This window comes from Sciurus carolinensis, chromosome 8 (assembly GCF_902686445.1).
Source record: "Sciurus carolinensis chromosome 8, mSciCar1.2, whole genome shotgun sequence".
Lineage (NCBI taxonomy): Eukaryota > Metazoa > Chordata > Mammalia > Rodentia > Sciuridae > Sciurus > Sciurus carolinensis.
Window position 1 is genome coordinate 105,056,062 of NC_062220.1, and position 23,203 is coordinate 105,079,264.

Consider the following 23,203-nt stretch of genomic DNA (forward strand, 5'->3'; position numbering starts at 1 on the left):
AAGGAAAGAAAGCAAGCACCATTCCCTCAAAGAACCTAAAGTCTAACTTAGGAAACCCATTAGCTCGTGTCTACTTCAAACACATGTTTGCAGATCAGGGATGCAATCCCTCCTCCCCCACAGCACCATATGTGGGCAGATCAGCCTGGACATCAGCTCAGCTACAGGCATTGCTCATCACTACATAAACACCAGACAACCAGGAAGGGCCAAGGGATGTCACCTCGAAAGCTTCAGCCACCACCCTCCCATGTGGCTAGGACCATCCATAACTCCTCTGTCTCTTGCTGCCCCAGTATCCTGGTGGCTGGGATCCATCTGTGTGCAAGTGACCAGCATGGAGCACCTCAGCTCCTGCCACAAGAAGCCACCCAGAGGATGATCAAGGGCAAGCAGGACCTGCCCACACACTCTCAACCCAGCCTGGTCCCACAGAGAGGAAATCTCAGACCCTGTGCTGTGAGCAGGGCTTCCCAGGGCTGATGGGGCCCATGCGAACCCAGTGAGATGAGCACTGTCACCTCCTGGCCTCAAGGCTGTGCATTCCAAGCTCCACTCAGTCTTTCCCAAGGTGGTGGCCCAGGCAACCCGTGAGTACCCAGACGGCAACATCACACTCCCCTGAGTAACTACGGAAAATAACAGCCCCATGACTCCAGAAGAATCCGATTCACAGCACTGCAAAACAAAAACTTGGCTTTATCAGCCTGGCTACCCTACTCAACAAGTCTTAAAAATCATCGCCTGTAAAATCAACTAACATGACCCAGACGTCCCTGGCACATGGAACCTCAAACCCTAACAACCTGGACCTCTGAGAAACAGCTGGGAGGGGTCCAGACCTTCTTTCCAGCTGCAGATTCAGAAAACAGGAAGGATTTCGGTCAAAATCCAGGATTAAAGACTGTGCAGAGGCTGCTGAGAGGGTGATGTGCTGGGTACAGCAAGCAGAATTCAGAGAGAGGGACTTTGCAGTGGATAACCACCATCAGGCCAAGAGTTATCAGGTGGAATTTGACCTGGGTGCCTTCTCCTCCTGCTTGTGCTTCTGGAATATTCTGTCATACATCATTTTGGGACTGGAAAAATCCAATAAGGAGGACTGAGCCGGGCAATGCAAGCTTTTCAGGGAAATCAGAGGGAGTTTTGGTGGGGGTTCCGTTGGGGTTGGCCTCAGGGTGAGGTTGACCACACTAATTGCTCTGAGAAGATGTTTAGAAATAACATCTGGAGTTATCTCACATGGATTGCCAGAGAAGAGAGGATCCATGAGTCAGGGCTGTATCTGACCAAATTCATCATACAATTTACAATCCCTGTGCACTTGTTGAGCTATGCTAAGACCTACAACGCCCTTGAAGCCAGACTGCATCATAAGAACCATCAGTCCAAGAGCAGAGAGACCTGTAAACAACCAAAACTCATCCTATGTTCCCTCACCCTGCCTGACCCATCACCCTAGAACCACCACCCCATCCTCTGTGCCTGCAAATACACTTCCCATGAAGGGACCACACCCTGCCCACTAGACAAGGAGTCCTTTTGGGCCTTGGTCACCATGTTAGCCTATTTTTTGTGTCTATTCATACAATACCACAGACTAGGTAAGCTAAAAAGAAGTTTATTTCCATGATAGCTCTGGTCCAAGGTGGAGAAGCCACATCTGTTGATGACTGTCTTAAGAGAAAACTCCCAAGACAGTGCAGGGCATCACATGGTGAGACACAGGGAATGAGTGTGTGCACATGCGCATGTACATGGTGTGTCCTCTAGCCTCTCTCCCTCATCTTACCAAGCCACCAGTAGTCATCCCATCACAGGGGGCTACCCTGATGACCTTTTTAGTACTAATACTCAGGATTTCCAAAGGCCCTACCTCTAAACACTACCATTGGAGTAAGTTTCCATCCTCTCAGTAGCTCACAATAGGGGTTCAACTCCACCATGAGTTTTGGAGGAGGCAAACCCTGTTCAAACCGTGGCAGTCACCCTAAGTATCATAATAAACCAGCATCACACTCACACAATAAAAGTATATTGGGGGTTAAAGTGTTAAAAGACACATAAAGACCACAGACCTGGATGGCACACTGCCTTATGCCCAGAGCAGACTCAGCGCCAGGGACCCCTGGTCCCTGAAGCAGAAACGGCCACTCAGACCTCCTGGACTTCCTGCTGTGGCAGGGACCACTGCCAGTCCAACAAAGTCCCAACAGCTTCCCACTGAGGGTCTGCAGTTATGGAGGGAAAAGGCCAGTTGTTGGGAGAAAAAAACGCAAGGCAGCAAGGTACCTTTCTGAAGAACTGAGATTCCGGTTACAGCACAAAGGATGTGGGGGTGCTGACCAAAGAAGCAAGACCAGCAAAGAGCCAGGAACAAGCCCTATGGAAGAGATAAATCAAGGGACTAGGGGAGCTAGGGTGGACATACAGGAGAGGGCATAGCCTCAAAGGCCATTCTGGAAGCAGGTGGGTGCTGGTTGGTTTAGTTTCCCAGAGCTGTTGTCTTGGTTCAGGCAGGAGAGGAGAGTGAGGCATAGAGGGGAGCAAACTTCACAGGTATCCCAGACAGGGCAGGCAGAGGTCAGATGCAGGGAAGCCAGATTAGGAGGCAGTGGTGCAGGTCTGCACTGTGGGCAGCAGAGATGGACCTAGGCTCCTGGAAAGTGAGGCAAGTGCAGAGCGGCCAGCAGGATTGGGGAGTCAAAACATGGAATGGGACTGTCTTATCACACTGCCTGGTCACACAGCCTGTTAGGAGTGGCAGGTCCCAGTCATAGGTACTATGAAGGATGGGTGCCTGCACCTCTGATCAGCAGCAGTGATGCTGAATCCTCTGCTCTCTCAGAGGCAAGCAGGATCTTAGTTTTGCTGCTTGCATTACCTCAGAAGACTCAAGCCCTTATACCTTGGCGCCCTTATACCTTGGCACCCTTTAAAAGCCCAAAGTCTCTATCAGCACAAGGCTCCCTCTCACATGCATGCAGAGTCAGAGGCCAGGGTGAACCCCTAACTCATCTATGACCTGCTGCCTCTGAGCCACACCTCTCTGCATAGGCAGGAAGTTCCACCAGGTCTCCCAGATCCACCTAGCTGACCTCACTTCCTCCATGGAACTTCCTGAGCTCCTCTCACAGCTCTAACCATAGGTGCTCAGACAACTCAGCCTGCATGACTTTTTCTGTCCACCTAGAACAGAGGATGGTATCTCTGTGAGGCAGGTAGGTCCATGATCATCACTAAACATTTCACAGCAGCTGCCACACATGGTAACTGAATTTAATCAGAAAAGGAGAAAGATCATGTCCATGTCCAAAAGATTCCTAGAACATAGAATCCTGAAGCTTTCCAAAAAAGGTATTTGTTAACATACTTACTACAGTTATGTGCAAAAATAGGATGTCTAAGCAAAGATGCTACAAATAATAATAATAATAATACCTTAGCCTTAGTGGCTTAGAAATGGTAGCAATATATTTCTGGAGTTCTCGAAGCTAAAAGTTCCAGGTCAAGGCAGATTCTGTGTCTGGTGAGGGCCCACCTTCTGGTTCATAGATGGTGCTTCTGGCTTTGTCTTCAGATGGTGGAAGGGGTGAGGCAGCTCTCTGTGGTCTCTTGGCTAAGGGCACTAATCCATTGTGGGCACCTTCATGACCTAATTCCAAAGGACTTGCCTTCAATTACTGTCACCTTGGGGATGAGGATTTCAGCACATGAATTTGGGGGAAATGGGAGGAATACAAATATTCTGACCTTACCTTATAAGAATCCATTGAGGATTTTCATAACATGATTTTAAAGTCCACAGAATGGGGAAGGCCTATAAAACTATCCCAAGGAGAGAAGATGACAGATATTTCTTGAACATGAGAAGTTTCCAAGTCCCCCCAGGCATGTACACCCCAGGCCACAGCACCCACTGCATTGTAAACAGTCTTGCTGTGGCTCCCCTTTTCCCCAGAAATCAGAATGTGTTTGCCTCCCATAGCTCCCACTACTGCCATTTCCTCCCTAGTGCCCTCTACCTACCCCCTGCATTGGAATCTCCCTTGGACCCCAAACCTGCAGGCAAGGGCAATGACCCTCTTATCTTCCAGATGTGGGCCTTTTCATTCATAAGGATCTGCCCTCTGTGGGTATCAGACACATGGAACCACCCGTGGCATTTTCCACTGGGGTTGTTCAGTAGGAATAAACTGATTGCCACAAAGCTGCCTGCAGGCCTTATGTCCATCTCATTTAGCCCTTGTAATACCCTCAAGGTAAAATTGTTATACTGGACCCAACATGTTAGTCTCTGAATAGGAGCATACTTTGCCCATGTGGGAGTCAGGAGCAGTGCACAGCCCATCTGTCTGAACTCAGTCTTTGCTTCTCAATCACACCTCTTCCCACATTGCACAGAGCATGTAGATGCTGGTTCAGGGGATCCCTTCCTTGGATGTAGCCTCTGCCATATTCATTCAACCATGATGCTCCTTGACCTTATTCTCATACCAAAGAGTCATATTTGGGGATCCAAATTTTAAAATAGGACTATTTCTATTGGAATAAGATTTACAATATGGGGAGTCTTCAAGAGTCCCCACTCCTGCGATATTTCTGGAGTGGGGCAGGGCCCCTACTGACCCTAGAGGGCAGACACATGGGCACTGCTGTCTTCACTCACAGGCACTCTGGGGCAAGCCTGATGGAGGAAGATGCTACTCTGAGAACAGCAGTGCCATTTCTCATCACCTTACATGTACAAACAGAAAGGATCACTGTGCTATGGCCGATGTGACCCTCCTGCCTTGGACAAGCTGTGCACAGGAATTGCCAGTGGCAGGCCAAAGTGCTCAGAGCGACCAGGATATCATGAAGTGCAGCACTGCTTACAAACACAGGCCAGAAAGTACTGGATCATCGTCCCATGTCACACCAGCTGGCTGGGAGCAGACTGAAGACCCTGTTCTCTGCCCAGCAGCAGAAAATTCCTCAGATGGCTCCCTGGCCTCTGACTTCTGGTTAGATTCAGCCCCAGGGATACTCCAGAGGGAGGTCACAGTCACAAAGGACAGTGGGGTTGCCCTCCCCACAAGGTCACCTCTGCTGGGCCACCAGAGGTCCCTGTTCTTCTCAAGGCTACCCACTCCCTGGTTCATTCTTTCCTCCAGGCCTGGGGGCAGGGCACCCAGTCAGCACATCTCAGGCAGGTTCCTGTGGCTGCCCATAACCACTGCTCTTCAATCAGTCCCCTCCAGGACACCCCTGCCCATGTAGAGAGGATCTGTCCACTGCTAGGTGGGCTTCCTCAGTGTCACAGATGAGGAAAATCAACCTCAGAGTCAGACTCTTCTCCAAGTCACCTGCAGCTTGGGGACATGTCCAAGCCAAGTGCCTTGCAGAATTACAGGAGCTACATCAGAGCAGAAAGTGGAGGAGGTTGAGGGACTCAGTAGGAAATTAGCACCCAACAGGCCTGGGGGATGGGAGTCCAGGGAAGCAGTGCAAGGAGGGAGAGGAGACAGTGGTCCCTGAGCACACTGAGCCCACTCTTCCACACTGAGTGACATGATGGGGTTTAGAGAGGAGAACCAACCACACTTAGACTTTTTAACTTGGAAAGGATCCCAAGAGACCCTTTCAGTTCCCTAGTCATATCCTCAGCCCCTTGAGTCTGACTGCTGTGTGCCTCCTATCTGCTTCAAAGCAGCCATAAGGGACCCTCTACTAGGTGCCTCAGGGAGGAAAGAATCAAGGAGAACAACACAGAAGCCCACTAGCAAATTTTCCAGAAATCTCCAAACCCACAGAAAAAGTAATGTCTAAGAATAGACCTACACATTCTTCAAAGGCCAAGTCTCCACTGTTTGATGCACCCCACTTAACCCACCAAGCCACACATCCATTATGCAGATTAATTAAAGAATTAGTCAATTCCATTAACTTCATGATGTTTAAGCATCAAGTAGCTAAGCTGGTAGCTGTTTAGAGACAGGACTTGTAAAAGAGCCTGCAAGGGGCCACACCACAATAAACCCTAACTCTAAAGAAGAGAAAAACTTCTTTTGCAAACTTTGGTAAGAGATCCGAAAGTTGCCAGGCATGGTGGGGAGCATCTGAAATCCCAGTAACTCAGAAGACTGAGGCAGGAGGATCACAAGTTTGAGGCCAGCTCCAGCAACTTAGCAAGAACCAGTCTCAAAATAAAAAATAAAAAGGGCTGGGGATATTGCTCTTTGGTTAAGTACCCCTGGGTTCAATCCCTAGTACCAAAAAATAAAGGTCTGAAAGTCAAATTGAATAAAGTGAGCCAACAAACACTACAGAGGAGACCAAAGAGTAGATCATGAATTATCAATGGCTGTCTCTTATCCTACGGGAATAACTGCTCTTTCTGGGAAAATCTCATGAGCATATATCTGTGTAAATACGGTAGGTCCCTACCAAGTACAGGTGGAGGGTGAACATACACTACAAAGGGAAAGTTCATGGTTTAACTTTTGGAAACTCCAGGAAGAATGTTTTCATTTTGCTATGTCTGTTTTGCTCTAGTTCAAACAGCGAGTGAATCATCAGCATGTACTCACCTCTGCACGAAAGCCCTTGACCATCAATGATTTGTTTGCAAACTCCACAGGCTTTGGATTTTTTAAAGACCTTCTTCTTAAAACTGTGCAGACTCGTGGTAAATTCTTCTGGCTGAAAAAGTAAAGGAAGAAACTGTCAACACTTCAACTCATAGTTTGTATCTTTTTTCCTTTTCCTTCTCAGGAGATAATAAATCTAGCAGAGTTTGTAAAGAGCTAAAACAGGGACTTCACCAAGCAAACAAAGAACAAGAAAGCATTCCAGCAATGCTAAACTTCCCAAGGCAAGTCACAGACACCCAGTCAGTGTTCTGGATCCCAGAGTCCCAGACAGCGATTCTGTCATCCAACTTGCACATCCCTGCGTGGGGGCAGCCAGAGCATGACATGAACCATAGTTTATCACAAGCTTATGTGATAACCCATTCCCTTCCAGACTTGAGGTTGACATCATCTACTTCTGTGACAAAGTAATTCATACAGATTCCCATAGTCTCTTTCTTCTTAAAGAAATGATTAGCAAATAGTACAAAGATGTGAAAGGGAAGCTAACTGGTTTTCTCCTCAAAGGCATTCAAAGGTGCCACAACATCACCACCAGTTAAGTGTCTGAGCCTCTCTGGATCAATGTGCTTGCTCTTCTGCAGAAAAAACAATTGTAAGACCAGTTTGTGACATGCATTTCCTTCCTCCTTAACATGGTTAACAAGAAGTAGTACTAGGAGGAAATTAGCTATTCACCCACCAAATTATATTTGCAGAGCCAAGGCTCATAGCTGTATCTGATGATATTAGAAGAATTCAGTTTGCTTTAGTAACCAAATGCCATCCTACACCTATTTGCTGATGTGTAATAGTGCATTCTATCAGTAATTAATGTATCCAAGGCTATCAGATAATATGCATCCCTTGAGGCCATTACTCCCCCACCAGAATAATTAAAATTTACTATGAAAATAAAATGTTACTGAGAACCTGAAACAAATGATACAAGAAATTTGGAAAACAATTTGACCACGTCTTATAACCAAACATATACCTGCCCTATGATCCAGAAATTCCACTCTTATATACACTAAAAAGATCTCAGTGTCTACTTCCAAAAATGATCTGTATGAGAATGGTCAGGACAGCATTATTTAAAAGCACCCCAAATTGGAAATGAACTGAATGCACACCATAAGATGAAAGGGGGACAGGGAACTACAGCATATTTATGTAACAGAATACCGTTCAGGAATACATAAGCACAAACTATTTATACATATAACAAAACTGCTTAATATCAAAAACATTATGCTAACTAAAACATGGTTTACTTCTAGAATGTTCATGAACAGGCCAACTTGTCTATGTTAACAGAAGTAATAATGATCAACTCTAGGGGTGTGTGTTGACTGCAGAGGGCGTGAGGAAACTTTCAGGGTGGAAGAAGTACAGCCTCATGCTCTGGATGGTGGTTACAGAGGGAACCCACAATAACAGTCCTTAAACTGTGTACTTGAAAGTTTGGCATTTTACTGTGTAAAGATCTCTAAGAAAGGTTCTATTTTAAAAAGATAGTACTAAAGAGAGGTTGGCAATATAGTTTCGAAGATGAGGTTAAACCATTTGATAGCATTTTTTTTTTTTTTTTTTTGGTTATTTTAAAATCTGTAGACCCTTCCACTTCTGATTCAGAAGTAGTACCAGGAACTAGATTTATCCTTACATCTGAAATAATCAAAAAATACACAATACATCCAAAACAACTACTTTTAAGACACCACATCAGAAAAAAGGAATAGTGGTAAGAAGACCTTAGTCAACACACACCTCACATACAACAGTGGTCCCATAAGATTATAATGAAGCTGGGAAATTCCTATCATCCAGTCATACTGTAACCATCTTAATTTGTGTAAGTACAGTCTATAATATTGAAACAATCATGAAGTTGACTAATGATGTGAAGTATTTTCCAGAATGTATCCTCATTGTTAGGCAATACATGACTGCACCTCCAGGAGAAGAATAAATGAGATAAATTCCAAGGTTGCCCCAGATATCTGCCTTCAGAGATTTTCCAGGCTATGGAGAAGAAAAGGAGGAAAGAGACTGAGCCCAGTATACTCCCTGAGATGACCAAGGCAGCAAGAATTTGCTAGACAGAGTAGCACGAAACAGAGAGCTGCTCACAACTCCTAACACCTGCATAAGGTCTCTCTCAAACATTCACCCAGATACTGACAACCGTGTGTGTGTGCGCGCGCGCGCGCGTGCACACGAGCAGCTAGCTACCAAGGTTGGAGAAAGAACTACCAAATAGGATTAGAGGAAATAGTATCCAGTGCTGACACGGAGATGGGGATAGTGCCTGCTTCCATAGCCCAACTGGGAAACCTCAAAATTCACAGTGATAGAAAACAGAAAGCTTTTATCTTACTCATGGGGAATAGTTAGCTCTAGACTGAACACTGCTCTTGACTTACCCACCCTCTCTGAAAAGCACTACCCAGAAAGGATCAAACTTTTTCCAAGTAACTTTATTACATTCCAGAACAAAGTTCAAGAATTCTTGTAGGAATACAAAATTTTCCTGCACCTAATGTAAAAGTGACAATCTCTGGTAGCCAGTCAAAAGTTATCAGACACCTGAAGAGACAGGAAAACATAACTTATAATGAGAACAATCAATCAAAACTAAACTGGAATTGATGGGGATGTCAAAAATAGCAAACAAGGATATTAAGAGAATTGTTATAACCGCACTGCATGTGTTCAAAAAGTAGAAACTCAGAAAATATAAAAATACCCAAGTTAAACATCCACAGAAGAACATATAAAACTCTGAGGTGAAAAAATACACTGGATGTGTTTAGTGGCCAAATAGACACTGTAAAAATCAGATGAGTGGCCTTGAGGACATCACAATAAAAACCTCCAAAAATAAAGCAAAGAGACATGGCTGAACCTAAATAAATAAACAAGTGAGCTTCCAAGCTGTGGGAGAGTTTTAATAGCAGAATACACACACAATTGGAATCCTGAAGGAGAGGAAGAGCAGAGAAGGGAGACTATTTGAAGAAATAATGGCCAAAATTTTTCCAAACTTGGAAGAAAACTGTACACCCAGACAATCAAGAAACAACAAATCCTTAACACAAAAAAGGTGATAGAAATTATACCAAGGCAACTGATAATCAAATTGCTCAAACTCAGCAATAAGGAGAACAACCAGAGAGAAGCCCAGTATGGCGTGCACATGTGCAATCCCAGCTACTAGGGAGGCTGAGGCAGAAGGATGGCAAGTTCAAGGCCAGCCTGGGCAACTTAGCAAGACCTGTCTCAAAAATAAAAAATTTTAAAAAGGGGGTATGGAGATGTAGCTCAATGATAGAGTACTTGCCTAAAATGTGCAAGGTTCTTTATCTTTCTTTCCTTTTTATTTATTTTTATTTATTTATTTAATTTTTTTTGGTACTAGAGATTGAACATAGGGTGCTCTACCACTGAGCTACACCCCCTGACTCTTTATTTTTTTATTTTGATACAGGATCTCACTAAGTTACAGAGACTGGCCTTGAACTTGCAATCTTTCTGCCTCTGACTTCTGAGTTGCTGGGATCACAGGCGTGCACCACTGTACCCACCTAGAATGTGTGAAATTCTGCGTTCAATCTCTAGTATGCAAAAAAAAAAAAAAAAAGGGTAACAAGAGGAAAGAAAAAGACACATGACATGCAGGGAACCAACTATTAGGATAACTGAAGACTTCTCATTTTGAGAGACTAAAAGAGGAGGACACAACTTTGGGGTCAACCTCAACAACTTAGCAAAGCCCAAAGCAACTTAGTGAGACCCTGTATTAAAAACAAAACAAAAATAAAATAAAATAAATAAAAAGGGCTGAAGATATAGCTCAGTGGTAAGTGCCTGTGGTTTAAATCTTCAGTACAAAAAAAAAAAAAAATGTAAGATAGTGGATCAATATAAAATACTATAGAAGTCTTGAAAATCTAGAACTTGGTGCCCAGTAAAAATGAAAGAGAATAAACTTACTAAGATATTCAAAAACTAAAAAGTGGAAAGAATTTATCACTAGCTCACATATATTAGAAGACACGTTAAATAAAGATAATCCTTTGGCAAAAAAGAAAACGATAGATGGAAATACAACTTTTTACATAAAAGAATGAAGAGCGTCAGAAAAGGTAAGCACATGGTTAAATATGTAAGATTTATTTATTATTATTGAAGGATCGCTAAAACATTAGTTGTTTAAATAAAAACAGAATGCAATATTTAACATACGTGGAAATAAAGTATGTGAGGAAAGGGCACAAAACTCAGGAAAGGAAAAAAGAAAATAATACTGTTTCCAGACTCTCATAGCACTTACGAAGAGATACAATATCACTTGAAAGCAGACTGCAATCAGTTAGAAAGGTGTGCTACAAACCCAAAGGCATCAGCTAAAATAGTGAATTGCAGATAAGGAGCCAACAAAGGAAATACAATGAAATCTTAAGATAATTTAATTTATCTAAATATGCCCCCTCCCCCAAAAAGGCACACAACAAAGAAAACACAGGAGCAACAGAAAACAAGAAAGCAAGCAGAGGGAAGCCAGGCATGGTGGTGCACATGTGATTATTAATAGACTCAAATATCTCCTCACCACATTACATATGATGATATATTTAAACCTCATCATTTTGATAATCATATACATAGAAACACTCTAAATATCTCAGTTAAAAGTGATTTTGTTTTTTAAAAAAAGGCAAGTGTAAGAAAAAACATATCAGTCTAATATTAATAAAAGAAAATTTGGGGTAGCCATATTAATACAAGACAAAGTGCATTTCAGATCAAAGATACCAAAGATAAAGTCATTTTTTAATGATTAAAGGGTCATCAAGAAGACGTAATAATTCTTTAACATGTAAGTATCTAATAACAAAAATTCAGATGATAAAAAAAAAAAACTGATAGAACTGTAAAGAGAAATAAACAAATGTCTAAATACAGTCCAAATTTCACAACTGCTTGTTCTGAACTGAACTGTGCCCACCCCAAAATTTAGAGATCAAAGCCCTAAATTCCAGCTTTATTTGCAAATAAAGCCTTTAAAGAGGTACTTTTAAACCAGGCAGTGGCACAAGCCTGTAATCCCAGCAACTCAGGAGGCTGAGGCTGGAGGATCACAAGCTCAAGGTCAGCCTCAGCAACTTAGTGAGACCCTCAGCAACTCAGTGAAGCCCTATCTCAAAATAAAAATAGGCTGAGGATGTAGCTCAGTGGTAAAGTATCCCAGAATTCAATCTCCAGTACTGAAAAAAAAAATTTTTTAACACTTATGATAGTATGAAAAGTATTAAATATAGAAATAAATCTTACAAAAGATACGAAAGACATATAAACTGAAAACTACAAACACTGCTGAATAATTTGAGAGTTATATCATGTTTGTAGGCTGTTAAGACTCAACAATTAAGATGCAATTCTTCCCCAACAATCTATAGATTCAACACAATCTCAATCAAAATCCCAGCAGGATTCTTTTAAAAATTAGCAAACTGATTGTAAAATGCATGTATAAATGCAAAGCACTTAAAATTGCCAAAACAGCTATGAAGACTGCACAAGAGTCAGGTGCAGTGGCACACATCTGTAATTCCAGTGGCTCTGGAGGCTGAAGCAGGAAGATAGTAAGTTCAAAGCCAGCCTCAGCAACTTAGTGAGACCTTGTCTCTAAATAAAATGCAAAATGGGCTGGGAATGTGGCTCAGTAGTTAAGCAACCCTGGGTTCACTCCCTAGTACAAAAAAAAAAAGACTGTACACATTTAAGTGCATAATTTGATAAATTCTCTACTATATTTTAAAAAATATATCTTCAGTTTTAAAATGCTAAGCCAAATTTCACTTAAAACGTGCTCTTGGTATCCTACAAAACTAGCAAGCCCAAGATTTCGAATGAATACCTTAGTTTCTGATTTTTAATAGAGCAAAATCTCCCCTGAGAAACAATTTCTCTCTCAAAGGAAAAGCACATACTCACCACACAGACCACAACTCCTTACTCATTCACCTATGGCAGACATAACTAATCAATCACAGCTACAATCCCCAGATGGCCCCAGAATCCTCTCTACAGAGAACTCCATAAGCCCACTACCAAAGGAGTGGTACTGGCAAAGGATGGATTTCAAGGAGGCATCTGACTTCAAAGTATGCTCTGGAACCATCCCTGTCTTTCCCTGCTATTCAAGTTGTCTAATAACTGGTAGTTTTCTATGATATCCATTTCTAGACCCAGCCTTCTCCAAGTCATTCCTGACCAATTCAGTTTCCTCAGCAGTCTTGTCACTTAACCATGTTTCTCCTTGTGTTTATGTTGATCCACTCAAGACTGTCAAAAAAGAAAACTGCCCTGAAAACCAAGCAGAAGCCTTTGCATTGACTCTGCCACCTGCAATACAAGCTCAGTAGCCACGGGCAAGTCATAATCTCTTTAAAATGGAAAAACTTACTTCTCCCTCCTTCTTCCTGACAGAGCTACTATAAATAACTAAATGTACACCATACATCAGTGCAGAGGAATAACTTGGGCAGAGTTTTTGAAACAGTTTGGTCTATGTAGGCTTCATCGTGGACCAATTAAATCAGGTTATTGGGTTGTGAGACCAGAACACTGGAATGTTTTCAAAGTTCATCAGATAATTCTAATGTAGGCCAGACAGAGAACCACAACTCTATATAACAGACTGTACTCTAAGAATTTATATCCATCTAAGGCACTGTTGTTATGTATCTCTTCCTATGTTTGTGTCTAATTATTTCAAAGGAAACTGTCTTATTGCCTTTTTGATAGCAGGTGCCATGTACCCAGTGCCCTGCAAAAGATTAACGGTGCATCTGATGAGGAAGTTCATGACATTAGCAGAGCACTTCCATCATAATGATGCAAGACCCTGACAGACAGTGGATGAGGGACAGAGTACTTGGACCAGTTTCACCCCTGCATCATTCAGACAGGAGTTCTCATTCAAGTACATAACAAACACATCCCTCTTCGTAATGCCCCAGCTGGCAATACATTTTCTCCCTCATTTTGTAGTTATTTGTTTATATGACTTCTCTCCTGTTGTAGATGGCAATTTGATAGAAGCAGGACACCAGGCTCTTTCCCATTTTTTCTCTGCAGGCCCTGCCCAGCTGGCAGAGAGTGAAACATGGACCCTCAGTTAATATTTGTGGGCCAAATGAATTGGCCATAGTCTGTGGGCCAAGGAGGGATACTGTGACCTTTTATGCCTTACAAATACCTTTATTCCAAGCAGGGAGAAAGAGGCACTGTTTGCCTGCAGCTTTCTCACCCACTGGTCCACAGCAAGAAACCTCAAAGAAGCAAACAGCAGAGGCACTGTGGTGCTATTTCAATTGCTGGATCCCCTGAGGAGTTCATTTAAGATAGTGTAATAACATCTGCTCACGCACATCTGTACATAACATCTCTCTTGTGAAAGGAGACTGGACGGGATTAGGTGGCCCTTGTCTTCACCTGATACTGTGTTTTCGCTTCTCCCACAGAGTGGGGAGAAGCCACAGCAATGTTGAAGCAGTTAGCAGGCTCAGTTCAGGAATCTAAATTGCATTTAATTGTTAGGAGCCAAACTTTGGATGACTAGCAACAGGGCTGCTGGTTCCACAAGGACTCCCTGAGGGGGACATGGTAATTAGTGCTGGTCTTGATGGTGAAGTCTCTTTTGAGAAGGAAAAATCTGCAAAATTGGGCAGGGAGGAGCTCCGCACACATGCTTCACTCTGCCAAAATGCAAAAACATGCAAAGACCTCTCTGCTATGTTCTCCTGGCTAAAAGTTGCCCTGGCAAAACAGTTACACAAGCAATAGCACAGGGCTACAGCCCCACAATCCCAGCTATGCTTTCCTTTCAGGAAATACTCAGCCCCACCATTGAAACAGAATTTAAGTGGGCTTTTGGCTACCTGGGAAACCTCCATTGCATTCTAGGGAGTAGACACAGATCAAAAGCTCATTCTCAGTTCAAATTTACTCTGAAATTAAACAGACATAAACAGTCCCCACATCCGCAGAGCTGACCTCAGAGACTTTTCTCATTCTACAGGGGGCCAGTACCTGGGGCAGAAGGGATCCCCTCCATGCACACAACACACATTGTTCCCACACTTAGGAGCAACCGAGTTTGGCTGCTAAACTGAGAATCAGAATGCTGCACAACTAAGATCAAGTATACTAGCTGACACGTTGACAACTTTTCACTCCTCAGAACCTCATAGTTGCCAAGAAAACAAAAGTAAAAGCCTGATTGTTAGACCAGGAGAAGGGGCGGCAGAACCTAGTGGGGAACTACCGGCCTCCTCCGTGTAATTCAAAGGCCATCGAAAACCGTTCTATGGACCACAGAGCGCCGGTGGTACCCACGCGGACCTAGGAACTTGTACTACTTCTGCGCCTCTGTGCAACCTGCACATCAGCGCAAAGCCTAAGGCGTCCTTTACCTGTGCAAGAAACACGCGCGGAGCAGTGAGCCTGCGCAATGGCCACTGTCCCAGTTGCATTCCGGAGAAAGGAATCCGGGGAAACGTTTTCAAAAGGCAATTTGATTAGCAAGAGTTAAGCCCGAACTGCCTCCCACCCAGATATGGGCTCCCCAGGGCGGTCCCCCACCAGGCAAAGCCCCATTGGCCCTCTCTCCTAGTCCAGCGCAAACTTCCCACGGGCACGGTCGCATGGACGACCATGCTAGACAAGCACATCAAGATCAACACACACTGACAAGGGCACACGAATTACACGAGCGCGCGCGCGTACACACACACACACACACACACACACACACACACACACACACACAGGCACGAGCACACTGGGCACGCGCGCACAGTCTCACGGCCCACGTGCATACCGGCCCAAAGGTAGCTGCACCATGCGCAGCTCTGACCCGGCGCCCCAGGTCAGTACCACACTCACCTGGCCCCGGCGCCGACGCGCCCCGGCCTCACGCGCTAACCTAGCTGGCGGCCCGGGGGTCAGGGCGCGCAGCCGCATGGTCGCCCCTGCGTAAAGCCCGCGGGATAGGACCCTCGCCAGCCGATGTCCGAGTCAGAAGATGCCTCCGAGGCTCCCGGCGTGCGGGAGTCCCAAGAAAAGTTCGACCCCGCGAGGCCCGAAAGGGCTCTCGGTGGCCGCCAGCCGGTGGGTGCCGCGCACCGCCTCCTCGGCAGCTTCTGCCCGTCAGAAGTCAGACGCCGGGAACAAAAGCCAGGAGCGAGCGCCGGGCCCCGCGCGGCGTCCCTCCATCTGACACGAATTAGCCCTCCCTCCCCCGCCCCAGACCGCAGCTCTGAGAGCCCAGGCGAAGGCTGCTCGGCCAGACACGGGAAAAGTGGGTGAAGAAACGCCTTCCAGGAAGGGGAGGGGGGCGCCTGCCAGCCGCCATCTGACTGGAATTACCGACGCTTGGCTCCGGGTTTGGCTTTACTAGGATTTCAGACCTCTCTAAACACGCTGACCGAGAGGCTTAAAAGAATCAAAAAACCGGCAGGCTCTTAGGCTTTGGGCATTTTAAAATCTTGACTATTATCCAGTAAACCCTGCATCTGTAATGAGCAGTATCTACTGGTAATCTATACTACCCAGCAAGCAGTACTTTTGGAAGGGAAAGAAGGAAAACGCAAAGGTAGGGTGTTATTTGGGGTCTTCCCCCAACAATTTGCCTCTTCAACTGAGAAAAACAAGGAGGTCAGCCTTGCTTGAGGAAGAGGATGACAGCAGGGACTTCATAGGAAGCTCAAAAGCAAATGACTACCCAAGCCTTGCACCCTGGGGTGTCATCTTGCTCCTGGGTACCATCCTAGTGCTATCCTGCTCCAGAAAATTCAGACAAAACACAGTACAACCCAAGTCCCGTGTTTCCATTCTAGGTCTGGGATTTTAGAATGAAATTAGAAACCTGGAGTTAAAGGACTAGGGTAGGGGAAAACAGGCTGGGAAACTGGAAAATGCAAGGGTCACTTAGAAAAGGGAAGAAGGGAGACCCCCAAACTTTTAACGCCTCTCTAGTGCCTAAGCAACTTCCACAGGACTGTGGTCCTGCACATTTTCCCAGAGCAGTAGATCCTGCCTTCCACAAGATGAAGTTCTATGGCAAGTCTAACTTAGAACAAATGTAAAAGATTGCTTTGAAGATGGAAGTGTTCAAGCTGAAGCCACTCCCTGAGGTCTGTGGAGTTCTGTAGAAAAGACCCCTGCACCAGAGCCTCAGGCCAGCTTAGTGTGTAGCCCTAGCAATGGGGCCCTGCTGGCCTTGGCTCTTGGCCCAGCCCTTAGGCAGTTCTAATGACCTGCTGTGTCCCAGAGCTCAGCCTCTGGGGATCTAACACTAACTTCAGATCTGCAAGTTCAAATGCCTTAGATTGGGAGAGCAGTCTGGGTGGGCTGGGCAGGGCCTTTATGGCTACCACATGTGCAAATTCCAGTCATCAATTCAACCTCTCAGGTTCTGGCACTAAATATCCATCTTTCTGTTTCTGTGGTGGAATGGAAAGACCGCTTTTCAACTTTCAACTACAAACAAGCAAAACCAAAGATGCCTCCTTGCCCGGAATGCACCATTCTGGATTTTAATTTCTCATGCAATCATCACAGGGCAGACACACAAACATTCTCATCCCCCCAACCCATCAAATGAGATCATTATTCCTCTTTTTCTATATTTATCCCTCCATTCAGTTTTCTGTATTCATTCATCATTGCTCATTTTTTTCTATAGCTTATTCAAACTATAGTTCTCTTAGTCATATTTTGGAAGGGAAAGAAGGAAAATGCTAAGGCAGGGTGTTTGTTGTTGCTGTTTTCCAGAGAACTTTAGTTCTCTCGGTCATATTCCTACATACACATCTGTCCTTCAGGTAAGATAGGGATCCCTGAGAACACATCTGTATTGCATTTACTTTGGATTCTGAGCATCTAACCCCAAGGTGGGGTGCAAAGCAGTATCTACTAGCTGACCTAAAGGAATGCAATTCTGCTGCCTATCAGGGGGCATGAGCGATATAACCACTTCTTTCAGAAGTCAGCTGATTCTGCCATCACCCTTACTGCAGTGCCCATGGGAACCAGCAGAAGGAATCTGAATTTAGCAATAAACAGCCTCCAAATATGATAAAGCTCCTTGAACAAGAGTACCAGGCTCTGTACTCTCTGAGGTCCACTCGGGAACCGTGGTAAAAGAAACAGACACTGTGCTGCCCATGCCCACTCTATTAGAAGGCAAACAATGAAGGAGACTTTTTATTCTAAGGATCCTGAGCCTATTTGTACTTATTTAAAAGAGTATGCCATTTAGAACATTCCTGCTCTTTATTAGTGGTAATAAATTACATGCATGTGATACATCTCACAGTTGACAACAAACTAGTTTGTCTCAACACTGCTCAATCCCAGGGAGAATCAGCAGTCATAGCCAAGGTCTCTCGGCCAAAGTCCAGAACAATGAAGCCCAAGTGGACTTCCCCACCATCCCTTCAGCAGCTGGAGCCCTCCAGCCCCTTCTCCCTGGGCCCTACACCAACCCTCCGCACCAGGCTCAGTCTTATTATACTCCTGATTTCTTCTGCTCTGTGCCCTGGGACTCACTCCAGTTTTTCCCTTCTCCTTTCCAGCTGAAAACTGCCACTCTCTGGGCACAGCTGAAGAGTCAACTCCCGCCTGCCTGCCCACCCCCACCAGACTGGTTAATCATCCCCCATTCCTAAGCAGACCTTGTACATGGGGCCATAACCCTTCTGTGGGGTCATCTGTCTCGTGCCTTTAGTCTGCAAGTCCTAATCTTCATCTGGGATTTTCCACATACAACACTGCGCAGGAGCAATAGTGCTGCTGAAGGAATGAAAATGTCCTTTGTTGGTCACTCACCTCCCATCTCAGGCCACACCCTTCTGGCACCCTGGGAAGCATGGGGGTCTAAAAGCAGTACCAATTGGGGGGATGCAGGAAAAGCCAGCCAGAGTAGGCATGCAGCACTCAACGCCTACAGAGACTGACAGATTCCCACCCAGAACCTGAACTGCAGACTCGCCTTGCTTCCTCTGTGGGCAATAGTGAGCATCAAATTTCTGGCCAGCTTCCAGTTTTCTTTCTGCTTTGCCACAATCCACTGTGCTTTTCACTGGCCAGGTGGCCTCACCTTCGCTTCTGACTATACCTGGTCCCCAGGAACAAAATGAAGTTCTTTCTCCAGAGGATGGAGCCTGCAGAGCTAAAGTAGATATCAGCAAATCAGGCATCAGGCCTAGAGGTTGCATCACTCCACTGGGGGTGAAAACCCAGAAGAAACTGGGGACACATGCCCATGATGAGACAGACTTAAACATCCATTATGAGGTTCCCTGGGAAAGGGCCGAGGGACCTCTCATGACCCCAGGATGTCACTGGAAACTGGAAAGTGCTCCCAGATATCCATTGCTTCATTCACCCACAGAATCGTTTCCTGAGCAGTATGTGAGCTCAAACTTGGAGGGAAGCAGTGAAGGCTGACTTATCCTCCCCACCCAATCTGTACACAGCAGGGGACAACAGTGTCCACAGGTAAGAACTCAGACCATGTGAGAACATAGATATACCCATAAAAACTCAACCAGTGGGCTCTGACTTGACTTGATGGAGGGCAGGAAAGGGCCAAGGCCAGGATGGATCAAGCACAATATTTGGTGAGTTCATGAAACATGTGTGGCTAACACACAGGGAGTATTACGGACGTTTAAGGCAGACAGTCTCAAGAACAAGGTCCAGGGAAGTGAATAGGATAGCAGGAAGTAAAAGGAAAGGAGGGGACCCCAAAACAGAGTTAGACTGGACCCCAGGTCAACAGGAGGTAATAAGAAAGAAGCATCTTCAATGAATCTATTACATAAAATAATGCACCAGTGAAGGAAGGAAAGAAGAGAGAAGAAAGGGCCACAAACACATTCGCAATCTGGAGGACCACCTGACAGCCTCAGAGGACAGTCTGAGTGTGGGCACAGGTGGAGACAAACACGAGGTGCAAGCCACTATGGGGGTTTGCCCTCAGATAACTGGCTTGGAATTGCTGTGAAACCTGAAGGAATTCGAGGGCCCATGGGATGTAAGAGGTGACAGGAAATTGGTTACATACAGAAGGATTTATCAGTTAGGAATCTTACATGAAGAACACTGGGAGCCACCTTTCTTATGCTGGAGAAGGGGATGCCTAAGAGGAGAGATAAGAGCATTCCAACAAACCCATGTTATGCACAGGAATCAGAGATACTGTTGTAGGTCATGATTTCTCATCTCGAGAGTAGGTACATTTAGAAAAGAAAGCAGAGCCAGGTGCAGTGGTGCATGCCTGAAATCCCAGCTACTTGGGAGGCTGAGGCGGAAAGATGGCAAGTTCAAGGCCAACCTGTGCAACTTTGCAAGACTCTGTCTCAAAATTAAAAAATACAAAGGGCTGGGGATGTAGCTCAGTGGTAGAGGGCCCCTGGGTTCAATGCCCAGTACAGTGGGGGGAAATGAAATGAAAGTAGATGTACATGTGGGTATACACACATGTGTGCACACATGTGACATTCCCAGCTCAGTCCACAGTGGAGTAGAGGACTAGGGCTGCAGCCCCAACAGCAGCAGTCACACTCAGAGAGCCTGCAATCTCTTCCTTTTGCACAGGAAGCAGGGGAACACTCACAGAATGGCTCAAGGGGGTACCTCCCAGACACAAGAGCCCATCTGAAGAGGCTCCACTGGCCAAACATCAAACAACTTGAACATCAAAATTGAGATAATATTAGATTGCAGTCCATTGATCACAATAGGAATCCATGAGTCCTCAAGTCCCTGCTGATAAAAATAAATAAATAGGAACACAATGCAAGTCTACATGGTGTCAGAGTATCTTCCCACCTGGTGGGGGGATGGAAGAGGAGAATAGCAGGAGCCCAGAAAGGATTAGGAGGGATGTGCGTGGTTCCCAAGGGCAAGTGAAAGCCAGCTTCCACTGTCTTGGGGTAAGACACTCAGGCATCACAAGCAGAGAGGAGACATATTCTAACATCTGTCTCTTTAGTGACAGTATCTATATAATCTCACAGCACTGTATAAAAGGGGAAAAGAGTAAGTCAAAAAGTCAGGCTGGTGGTGGCCTTGGATGGGACAAGCCATGATCAGTGCTACTTTCAGTTCCTAGGTAAGAAAATGACGTCGCCACAGGGTGTTCCTGCAGAAAGGTATAACCTGAACCAGGTTATGAGCACAGGTTGGCCAAGGAAACAGGAGGGCTATGGAGTGCAAATCCTCAGTCCCTCCAACCTGAGTTCAGAGAGCCCCTCCCCTGGCTGGATCTAGCCCTCACTGGTGGCCAGGCACTTGGGGCCTCCAAACACTAGGCAAAGGAGACCTGCCTCTTCCCCATCCTCTGCATGCACATCCACATAATATCTGACACCCAGCCAGTCATGCTTCTGGATGGCTAATGATGCCCAAGTGGGGGTTTCTACCTGCCTCTTAAGTATATTTGAAAGTACTTTGTGTCTGGTATCAAAAGAGTCTGTGTTTAATATAAAGAGTTTAACATTAACAAGCCATGGCCAGTTCTCATCTGCAGAACTCTCCAAGATCGACCTTCTCTCCTTTTCCAAAAGCAGGGAGCTGGCCTGCTGGGCAGCAGGAAGCCCAGGCACTATCTCTAGTGCTGGCCTTACTCCTGCACCTGGCTTAAGCACAGATGTGGGGCACATCCCTTCTCTCAGGGTCTTCCTCCTCCTCCCAGTCCTTGCACAGCCAGTTTGTGCTCCATCCCACACCCAGAGGGACAGTGTGCCTTCCAGACACTGACCACATTTCCATAAGCCCTGACTCCCTGAATCTCTGAAAAGTGTTACAGAGGTAACTTCATTCACTTAAAATGATATATCCTGTCCAGAAGACATCCTGCAACCCAGGCAATACCAGGAGGGGGATGATGCACACTTGGGGGCAGAGGACATGTGGGGGCCTGAGGACCTAGGAGTTCAAGGAATAATGGGAGCCCACAAAACTGGACAGCCAAAGAGCTGCTTCGCAATCCCTGAGAGGGAATGCAGGCACATTCCATCACCCAGGGACATTCTAGGGACAATGAGTTCACCACACAAGTAGTACCAAGGACTAAAGATGCTGTGTGTGATGTGCCTGACCCTGAGGGTGGACTGAAAGCAGGAGTTATCCATTCAGGGTGGGTACAGGACAACAGCCGCTCCCCCCCCCCACACACACACACACTGCTTTGTCCCTTACACAATCTCATTTCTTGTAAAAATTCCCACAAGAGTTCACTGGATCTGTGATGAATCAAAGTGCTCACTGGCCTCCAGCAAGGCCATCTCTTTCCCCAATTTCACCAAAATATCTCCACTGGTTACAAAGTTCAGGATGTCTCAGAGGGCGATGGGCTCATGCCAACTGGCATTCTGTGACAGTCACATCTTGGAGCTTCTTTTAAGGAACAGATGGTGACTGCTGACATCCTCAGCATGGTGTTCTTACAGCATTGGAGGAGGAAATGCGTTTGTTCTCCGTTTCCCCTCTGTTCTTGCCCTTGGTGTATTTCCTTCCCCCTGACTTTGAGAAGTGAGGAAAAACTGCTTTCCCTACAAAATTAGCCTCCACTAGTACTTCTTCCCCCTTCCCGGATCACAAGGGCAGCTGCTTCATTAAAAACGTGCAGAAAGAAGCAAAAGAAAGGGTGAAGTGCCCCTTCACCCTGCCAACCAGGCAGCTTTGTTCCTCTTCCCCAGCCAGCCCCATAGATAAAGCCCCTTCCTTCTTATCAAAGGAAGAGGACGCGGAGGGACGGACGGGTAGAGACAGAAGCATCTTGGCTTCTTTGTCCCCACCTTCAATGGGAGTCAAGGTGCCAGACCAGTGAGATCAGCACGGAAACTTCAGGTTTCCAGGCTCCTGTCCAAGGGGACACAAAGGTCCTAAAGAACGCAAACCCACTCACTGCCTCTCACACTCCTGCTCCTACCTCCACCCCTGACAAGTGCACACAGCACCCCTTTTCAAGGTAAAATGGGTCCCACTTCTATGGCCAGAATGTCCATGTCCCCTCCAAAATCATGTGTCAACATCCTGACCCCACGGTGATGTATTAGGAGGTGGGGCCTTTGGGGATGATTAGGTCATGAGGGAGGTTTCATAAGTGGGATTAGTGCCCTTATAAAAGAGGCCCAGCGAGACACCCATGGAGCTTTCCACCACATAGGGACACGGCAAGAAGGTGACACTAATGAAAAGTTGTGCTCCATTTGTGTATAACGAGTCAAAATGCATTCTGCTCGCATGTATAACTAATTAGAACAAATAATTAAAAAAAAGAAGGTGAGACCTATAAGCCAGGAAGCTGGTCCTCTCCCGTCATCAAATCTGCAAGTGCTTCCATCTTGGACTTCCCAACAAAATGTGCATTGTTGACACACCCTTAGGGTATGGTGTAGAGTCCCAGCAGCCCAAATAGACTGAGGCGTCCACCCAAATACAGTCTCACCCTCCCCTGGTATCTGCAGGAAAGGGTAGGCAACTGGAACAACAAATATCAAATT

The 23,203-nt window shown here is 45.6% G+C and overlaps 1 protein-coding gene across 4 annotated transcripts in view; it reads right to left on the reverse strand.

The window, feature by feature from the left end:
- Tns3 (tensin 3) overlaps positions 1-23,203 on the reverse strand; it is a 271,594-nt gene that overhangs the window by 211,712 nt on the left and 36,679 nt on the right. For 3 of the 4 annotated variants that reach the window (XM_047560438.1, XM_047560439.1, XM_047560437.1), the window contains exon 2: positions 6,573-6,684. Coding sequence is in view for 1 of the 4 variants with exons in the window: in XM_047560436.1 (XP_047416392.1) it covers positions 6,573-6,684; positions 15,573-15,650 (190 nt within the window). In the remaining 3 variants the exon portion in view is untranslated. Of the gene's footprint in view, positions 1-6,572; positions 6,685-15,572; positions 15,711-23,203 lie in introns of those variants that run through there. The other variant, XM_047560436.1, reaches the window with a different exon arrangement.